Source organism: Quercus suber, unplaced genomic scaffold (genome assembly GCF_002906115.3).
Source record: "Quercus suber isolate HL8 unplaced genomic scaffold, Cork oak 2.0 scaffold_1367, whole genome shotgun sequence".
NCBI classification, from domain to species: domain Eukaryota; kingdom Viridiplantae; phylum Streptophyta; class Magnoliopsida; order Fagales; family Fagaceae; genus Quercus; species Quercus suber.
Genome location: NW_027070749.1, coordinates 12,829 through 22,284, shown reverse-complemented (window position 1 = coordinate 22,284; position 9,456 = coordinate 12,829). Strand labels below are relative to the sequence as shown.

Below are 9,456 nucleotides of genomic sequence, written 5' to 3'. Positions count from 1 at the left end.
TGGACATCAAGTATTCACATTTTCCAAACTGATGTCCAATGTGCGTGGAATGTAGACAATAATTCGCCTAAAGTGAGTCCTACCGGACAACAATGAGAATCAAATGCACAAGGAGTCAAGGACTAGCAAGACTCATTTTGGTCCTTCAATTTACCATAAACTAAAGTGCAGGCAATATTATCAAAACATTAATTAGTAATCTCTAAAACCGGCCATGCAACGGTGTACTTGCATAATGGTATGGTAGATTCTATACCTTTGGTAGATTGAAAGCGGACAATATCAGATGGTGAAAGTGTTAGTCACTTGTTGCTGCATTGCCCAATTGCCTATGATCTGTGGCCTTTTCTCTTCTGCCTAAATGAGATTTCTTGGCTTATCCAAAACTCTGTTGTTTTAATGCTGGAGTCTTGGACAGTTGGGGTCCTGGGGTGAGGGGAGGGGGGGCATGTGTGGGCAGCCCCGGCATGTTTGACGTGATGCATTTGGGGTGAAAGGAATCGCTGCATTTTCAAGGATAGAGTCCACTGTGCCAAATCTCAAGTTTTTTTATTTTTGAAGACTCCAGGAATGGGGATTGAAGTCCTTCACTCTCTCCACGTATCCTTTGATGGAATATCTAGACTATACATTTGTGCCGCTACTATTACTGTATTTATAGCTGGTTTCATGTATTTCCTTTTCTATTCTTGCTTTGCTTTTCTGTTTTTCTATGATTTGTATACATCCTGTATGCACCTTTTTATTTATAATAAATTTCAATTACCTAAAAAAAAAAAAAAAAACAACAACAACAACAACAACAACAACAGCAACCGGTGGGGACAAGAGACCTTAACTACCACCGCCTTTCCAAATGGCACCACCTTTACTGACAGTGCCACCACCCTCACCACAAATAATAACCATCAAGAAAACCCTCTATATTTGTCACCTATTCCAAAAGTAAAGGGCAAACTTAACGCATACAAAGTTATAAAATTGTTGTTCACTTGGTTTATTTTTTGCTTACACCCTGTATTCATATATTCCTAATAATTAAAATAAAAAAAAATAAAAAATAGAAAGGTATCCAAGTAAGAATTGTCCCCATTTGTAATAAACATCTCAACCAAATATTAACCAATAAACTCTACACTAGAATATACACCCAAAAAAACTCAAATTCTAACCAATATAACTACTCAGAAGATCATTTTAAATTCAATTCTAGGTCACATGAGGGTTGAACTGACTCAAGTTTGAACAGCCAAGGGAAAATTAAGGCATGACTGATTATAAAAATGCACTGTGACAGTGATTCCAGCCAGGCATACAGTATTTTTCCCCTATACATATGATATCCAGGGCCAACTGAACTACTCCCCCCCCATCCCCATAAAAAAACAACTGATGTCAAAATTTATGTCTTATTCCAACTTAACCATAGTCCCAGTGCTATAAAACTTTAAATTATATGTAAATAAAATAATGCTTAAATACAAATATAGCACAAACCTCATATGTCATTGTTTTTCACTCCTCTCCGCATGCCTTGCCAATCTGAAAGATGAAAAGTATATTTCATGTACAAGAAAAGAAAAGAGACAACAAACAGGAGAGAGAGGGTGCTAAATCAATAAGTTAATGCGAAATTGAAAAAGATTTTCTGCACTTACATCACCCATTGACTTGACATTGGATTCTGCTCTTGGAATTCCTTACGAAAATCCTCCCCTGAAAAAAAAAAGTAAAATTCAGTTTAAGACATTAAAAATTTTATAAACAGGTTCCCATAATCATATATGAAACAGCTGGAGATTAAGCTTACTAATATAATGCTTTTAGGCAAGTCTGATCATTTTCTAGCATCAACACACCATAACAAAGAAAATACATTATATTAGGTTCTAAAAGTTTAGAACAATTGGCAAACTATGAACAAAAACTTGTCTAGATATAGATCTTAGAATCTGTAGGATTTATTAAACATTGCTCAAGGTGTTACAAGTCAAAACACAATAACATACAAGCTGCAGAAAAAAGATTTCGAAACATACGAAGTTCAACTGATCAAGAAACAGTTTTGACCAATCGAAAGACGAGTTCTGCAAAATTTAATTAAAGCCCATCAGTGCCGGCTCAAGGCATAGGCAAGTTGGGCCTAGGCCTAAGGCCCCACCAAAAAATAAATTTTTCCTTAAGAAAAAAAGCCCCACTTTTCATAGTTAAAGGCCCAAATTTTTATAAAATTATATATATATTTTCTAAAGGTTGTACATTTTTTTTATTAGTGATGTTAAAAATACTACAGATTTTACTATTAGCTTACAAATTGCCATATTATTAATCACAAAAAAAGTGATATAAACATTCATTAGTTAAATTGATGAAGTTCATCAATGAGAGACAATATCACATTATATTTTGAACATTTTATAGTGCTTTTAATTAGCGCATTTTTCTTTTTCATTTTTATTAAAACTCTCAAAGTACGAGACTAATAGAACCTTAACTCAATTGAAACCCTAAAATATTTCAAAAAGATGTTGCAAAGGTGTTAAACCATCAATTATAGATTAATCTCTCTTAATAGTTTGAGACTTTGATTTTTGTAAAATAATATCCTACAAAGTCATACACCAAGTAATATCTCTCTCTCTCTCTTAAAATCAAAATATAAAATTAAAAATTAGATTACAATTTTATTTAACTATGCATCGTCTTATATCCAAAATAAAGTATCTTTTTCAATCGCATATATTTTATTTCTTTTTATTAATATTATAGGTTCAACTATGAATTCAATTCTTTATATGAAATTAGCATTAATCTAGTTGGTATTATTTATGTATTTAATGTATAAATTAACCTTAATTTGATTAGTATTAAAAATTTTGTTTAATTAATATTTACATATTAAAGGCCCAGCATAAATTTTTCGCCTTAGGCCCCAAATTATGTTGGGCCCCCTGAAGCCCATCAACTGTTAAAACCATTAAGTGATTAGAGTTTCAGATCTATTTCACATAGTATATAAATGAAACTCTAAGGCACATTTTGTTAAAACTTTGGAGGTACTCTTTTGAAATCTGAAGGGTACTATATCTTCTCCTTTTAAAGTCACTACCAGAAATCATTCTCATACCATGAAAATCGATAGATCCGAAGTTGATGCAACAAGATCATACGTAGCTAATGATTTAAACCTTCATGGGTGGTTTTAGAGTCACAAACTAGAGAATTTGTGTTGCTAAACCTTTGAGTGAAATCTCAAAGTCACAAACGTGGGTGTCTGTGCAAAGCAAATTCAAAATAGAAGAGTTCATGGAGTCAGAGCTGCACATGGTCATGTTAGTCAATTCTATAAGAGATAGCTTTAAATTTAGTGTGTAAATTCATTGTAATTTTTCATTCTATCATAGTGAATTTGTTTACTTTGAGAATAGTTAAGTTAAATCATTTCCAAGTTTTTACCTTGAAACAACTAGTTTCATTGGTTTTGTCAAATAACCATATCGTTATTTTATTTATTTTTTCGCACCACGTAATATGATATTTTGCTGTTTAACCTAGATCTGAATAATTAACCTAAGTAATTACTTGACTAATTCATTAAATTAAACTAATCTGATTTTCAAGGGGTCTAAACAAACACATTATAAACCAGTGATATACGAAAAGTGAAGCCTAACAATTAAAAAATTAACTCCACATTATGACAAGGAAGTAAGATAAAGCTTAAAGTTAACCCAGCTGACATACAAAGCACATGCATCCTAACATGCCGGGCGGAACTAGAATTTCAAGAATGAGGGAGCAAAAGTAATAATATAAAAAAAAAATATATATATATATATATATATCTAACCAATTTTAAAAGGTCATATAAGAAATATGAAAAGTTTTTTTTATTTTTTTTTTTAAGGGGAAGGGGAAAATCTAATTCTTTTAAAAAAAAAAAAAGCCATGAAAGTCAGTATACTTACATTAATGGTAGATTCTAGAAATGAATTGCAACTGAACATTCAGCCATTTTTAAGGCTCCAGTGCAACTATTATGCAGAAGTTGACAAGGTAAAACCGTCAATTATACTTAAGTGAGGACCAAGTTATTTTGAAACAATAAAACTGCATGTTCAGCAAACAAATAAATAAAGTATGATTATCCAAACAAACAAAAAAAACCATCTATAAAAAAAAAAAGTAAATTATCCCAACACATTTATTCTCACCTGTCAATCAACAAGGTCCATCATAAACGAATANAAATATCGACTAGTTTATCTCTTCCCTCCAACTCCATCCACACCTAGACTCTACACTCTACTCACTCACTCTAGTCTCTAGCCATAGAAACCGACACTGCAACAGATGCATTCCTCAATCTGCATTCCCACACTTTCAAAACTCAACCTGAACCACAACCCTTTTCTGGGTGAGTACTGTCTCTCATCAAGACCACCTTTACCACTCACTCTCAGAAGAAGAGCCTCTCTAACTACCCGTGCTCTTCTCTCACCTACCAAACATGCAGTGTTGAAGGACTTTCAAGAACGAAGAGCTCTCAAGGTAATTCTAACCCACTTCCCATTTCTCTTATCACTTTTCTCAGTTTTCTTTTCTCTATTTTTCTATGTTCTTTTTCTTTTCTTTTTTCTTGGGAACTTTAAAACAGTTTCTTTTTTGTGCTATCAAATAGAGGAATAAACCCAACACTAAATTTTGCTCTCCTCTTTATTCTAGTTTTAATTTTTCCTCTGAATTTTTTTCTCTAACTTGGGGTACAGACTATAGAAGGTGCTAAAATAACCATGTTATTTTTGGAAATTATATGTTTTTTTTTTTTTTGGATGAATTTTTTTTATTTAATTCAGAAGCGGCGGAACTTTGGGATGTTCCTGCAATATCTATATATTTATAATAATATTTATTGAATTAGTTAACCAACAAGCTGGAATAGCTCAGTTGGTTAGAGCGTGTGGCTGTTAACCACAAGGTCGGAGGTTCAAGCCCTCCTTCTAGCGTTCGTATTGATTTTTCTTTTGAACCATTAAATCTATTTTATACAACTGAACCTTGAACCATTAAATCTACTGATTTTGTTATCCTTCTAGCGTTCGCATTGATTTTTCTTTTGAACCATTAAATCTATTTTATGCTACTGAACCTTGAACCATTAAATCTATTGATTTTGTTATGTTTTCATTAAAGGAATTTTGAACCATTTAATCTATTTTTATACAATTGAACCATTAAATCTTTCTTTTTTTTATGTTGTCACTAAAGAAATTTTGAACCATTAAATCTATTTTTTATTATATTTTCATCTATTTTTATACAATTTTGAAATACAATTGAACCTTGAACCATTAAATCCATTTTTTATACAAAGGAACCTTGAACCATTAAATCTTTTTTTATTATTATGTTTTCATTAAAGGAATTTTGAACCATTAAATCTTCTTCTTCTTTTTCATCTATTTTTATACAATTGAACCATTATATTTAATAGTTCTTTTTTTAATGTTTTCATCTATAAAAGAAATTGCTTATATTTAGTATTTAGTATCTATATATATATATATATATAATTAATCTACAAAATGAATTGTTGTCTAATTTTGCACCATGTGTCTTATCTTTCTTTTTTTTTTTTTAATTTTTGTTCTAGGTGAGTTAATGTTGTGCAAAAAAGGAAAAGTCTAATATAAATAAGCCATCAAAAACCCAATTAACCAAAAAAAAAAAAAAATTAAACTCGTGTATATCCAAAAAATAAAATAAAATAAAATAAAAAATAAAAAGAAAGAGAGTAAAACTCATCTATAACTTAAAAAATGCATAACTCTTACACCAAGATAATTTGCACTCATATGTGTGTGATTGAATTGTGAATGTTTTTAGTTATACCATGCATATGCACGAGTTATACACTAGTTTACATAATGGTGTCATTTACTAATTAGCTCCATAGTTGTGTCCTTTACAGATTATCTCAGGATTGCAAAATTTCAATAGAGACAATGTTGCTTCTGTTGTTACTGCTGCCGAGAAGGTTGGTTTAATATTAATAATATCTTGGCTACCCTTAGTTACATATTGAAGACGACCTACATCAATTACTGAATCAATCAATGAATATGTTATAATGTTTTGCACATTGCATTGTTGTTCCTATAGTTTTACTGTGAGCAATTTGCATGCATTTTCCAGGGTTTGCTTTAGAATTAGTCACAAAAGTTTTGACTTCTGCAATAATTGTGCTTTCGGCTACTCCTTTTTCATTTCAATAGTTTAGCTCTTCACAATATGGTAAAAACCACATTTTTATTCAAATTATCATGAATGGCTTAATAAAATGAAATTGATCTGTAAACCACATTACTTGCCTTTGCTTAATATGTTTCTTACAAGTTAGAAGCAACATTTGGTGAATAATAGTTCTTCTCAAAGTCTGACCTTTTACATGAACCATAGCAGTGTTTTGTGCCAATGTGCTTTTAATTTAGTTTCTTCATAAGTTCATAGCATCTAAGTTTTAATTTGCTTCTTTAACGGATATCAATTTGCCTCCACAGATCTCCCTAACTTATAATTCATCTTATCATTTTATCAAACATACAGGGAGGAGCAACTCATGTGGATATAGCTTGTGACCCAGATTTAGTGAAGCTTGCCATTAATTTAACTTCTCTTCCGGTAAATTTGTACTCTTTAAAGGGAAACCTTGATTATTTGCTTTGATTGTACATTAAGGGGAAAGATTCTAAATATTTTTCTGTCACCACATATTTGCATGTACTTTATGTGGCACAGAAGCATCATATAATGTCATTTGGCTTTAAATATTGGTGTTTTGATAATTAACTTCCCTAAATACATTATTTGCAGCTCTTTTTAACAAAGCAGCCTTAATTTTCTTGAGAAGGTGCTAATGTATGTAGCCAGAAAGATGTTGAAAATTTTTATAGCAGCTCATCTTTTGCGAATGAAAGATGTCTTCCTCTTGCAGGTTTGTGTTTCTTCAGTGGATCCAGCAGCATTTCAAGCTGCTGTTGAAGCAGGAGCACTAATGGTTTGACCACAAACTTTTTACTTTAATCCTGAATTTCAGTCCATAAGCTTGAAACTCTGACTCAGTGCCTCCTTACTAGAGCACTGCAAGATCGAAAAGAGTAAAACAAAGCAGTTAAATTGTATTAATAAAACTGATGGTATGTGCAGGTTGAGATTGGAAACTATGATTCATTCTATGAGATGGGTTTGGTTTTCTCTCCAGAGCAGGTATAAGATTTAATAATTCTCCATAATAAAGTATAACACAATGGAATGATAGTTTGTCTTCATTGTGTAAACTGCCCAATTTGCTAATGCAACAGATATTATAAGTTAAGGAACCTTAGAATAGAACCCAAATAGACAGGCACTTTTTGGGAATGTCCTTATGGTTACGTTTGGATTTGAGGATTCAAAATCAAGTGATATATAGAACAATTGATAGTAAAAATTGGTTAATATAAATTTAAAAACATGTGATGATTTGAGTTTTGGCAATCTAGCTCAAACAGAAACACTTCTGATATTATTGATTTGAAATGACTTCTTACAGCTAATTATTTCAAATCGACATATTAATAAAGCTTAAATCCATCCGTAAATTTCAGGATTTTAAGAACTAACTTAATCAGTCTTCACTATACCCCTCATAGTCTGCCAGCAAAAAATAAAAATCATTCCTATCAATTTTCTGTCATTTATTTAGAAGAATTCCTACAATTCTTTTGGATTCCTACTGTTAAAGAAGGTTGCCATGGTTTCTCCTTTCTTTTTTTTGTTGAATACTGTTTCTCAGATATTGAATCTAGCAAAGGAGACTAAGAGCATTCTTCCATCTGTGACTTTATCAGTAACTGTACCTCACACACTAGGCCTACCCGATCAGGTAACAAGCAGCAGTTCTACCAAAAAAGTGTTCCATGTCTCCACCATGCTTTTCATTTAATCTTAGTATCTGAAAAACAAACAGGTCAAGCTGGCAGAGATGCTGGAACAGGAAGGTGTTGACATCATTCAAACAGAAGGAGGGAAATGTTCAAATCCTTCAAAATCAGGTGTTCTTGGTTTGATTGAGAAGGTAACACAAAAGAATTTTAAATAAATTCTTTTATTATACAGTAATTTAAATTTCCCACAAAAACAAAAAGAGATTATGTATACAAAATATGGTAAGTGTTTGCAGAAAGATTTGACCTACTTTATTAGTGCTGTGCTGAATGCAGGTTCAGAGAACAAACGCTTGAAATTAGCAAAACTGAAAAATGACTCACTAAACAGTATAATACTTCTTCCGAACATTTTAGGGTGACTGTTGGGCCCAAAAGCTTAAGCTGTCAGGAAATAGTAAATTCAATCTTTTAACCATTATTCATTCACCTATTCTGATACCATAATATACAGCCGTTAGTCCCAAAGGTTTAAACTAATAGGAAATAGTGAATTAAAAATTGTTTAGCTGGCCCAAATGTCCTGCATCATCAACTGACATCTTGTAACAAGTCAAGAATGCTTCATGGGGAAGTACTTGTTCCTCATTCTTCTTTGCTGATGCTTGTACATGCCTTGCCTCAAAATATCTCGTGACACTAATAGTTAGTGGCCAAATTAAAACTTAATTGGTTATCTAACCACAGATGTTGTTATCTAAATCCAAAGAGATTTTTTTTTAATCGTGTACAGAAATTGATTTGCATGAGTGAATGGATAAGTGCTTTAGTGTGAATAAGTTGTCTGTAATGGCAGCCGGGGTGCAAAATGCAATAGGCATAACTATTAGATCTTCTTTGAAGTTCACATTGAAAAGATTGACTCAGGGTTAACTAAATAACAATTCTGTTATTAACTAATGAACTTGCTTGGCATATTGGTAACTATAGGCCACACCAACACTAGCTGCCGCATATTCCATTTCACGGGCTGTCAAGATTCCTGTCATGTGTTCATCTGGACTCAGCACAGTTACAGCGCCAATGGCCATCACAGCAGGGGCTGCGGGTGTGGTATGTAACACATGCATTGTTGTTTTATCTCTAAGAAATTGTAATACACCCGTCTTGAAAACTTATGATTGGTAAATACAATTCAAGAACTTGTACAGGACTGAAACTGTGATCTCACACATGCTGAAATTTTAAGACTTCTATTTTGTTCCTTTCTTTTCTGAGATCACTAATATTAGTATCATCTATCATGTATGAACACAGGGGGTAGGTTCAGCCGTGAACAAGCTTAATGATGTGGTTGCAATGATCGCAGAGGTCAGAAGTATTGCTAATTCATTAGAGGCATCAGCTGGTAGACACAACACATCTGAAGCAAGAGCTTTGAGACTGTAATTGGAGCATGTAGACATATTGGAATCCCTTTCATAAGAATAAAAACTACATACAACATGTAGCCATATTCTTTTTGTTTTCC

The 9,456-nt window shown here is 32.3% G+C and overlaps 1 protein-coding gene and 1 non-coding gene across 2 annotated transcripts; both read left to right on the top strand.

Moving 5' to 3' along the window:
* The first annotated feature begins 4,279 nt into the window (after positions 1 to 4,279).
* LOC112025180 (uncharacterized protein ycf23) lies at positions 4,280 to 9,456 on the top strand. Its single transcript, XM_024057846.2, has 9 exons — positions 4,280 to 4,551; positions 5,972 to 6,037; positions 6,607 to 6,681; positions 6,995 to 7,057; positions 7,207 to 7,266; positions 7,835 to 7,924; positions 8,009 to 8,116; positions 8,916 to 9,038; positions 9,243 to 9,456. The coding sequence occupies exons 1-9, from the start codon at positions 4,354 to 4,356 to the stop codon at positions 9,372 to 9,374; spliced, it is 915 nt and encodes a 304-aa protein (XP_023913614.1). The 5' UTR covers positions 4,280 to 4,353; the 3' UTR covers positions 9,375 to 9,456.
* On the top strand, positions 4,933 to 5,006 carry TRNAN-GUU (transfer RNA asparagine (anticodon GUU)). The gene has a single exon. It is a non-coding gene; the product is annotated as a tRNA-Asn (tRNA).

Bases quoted from the DNA above. Each gene is read 5' to 3' on its own strand.
- LOC112025180 (XM_024057846.2), top strand. From the start codon at position 4,354: ATGCATTCCTCAATCTGCATTCCCACACTTTCAAAACTCAACCTGAAC. The intron at 7,058-7,206 runs GTTTGACCACAA...TGGTATGTGCAG, and splicing joins TTGAAGCAGGAGCACTAATG to GTTGAGATTGGAAACTATGA. The intron at 7,267-7,834 runs GTATAAGATTTA...ACTGTTTCTCAG, and splicing joins TGGTTTTCTCTCCAGAGCAG to ATATTGAATCTAGCAAAGGA.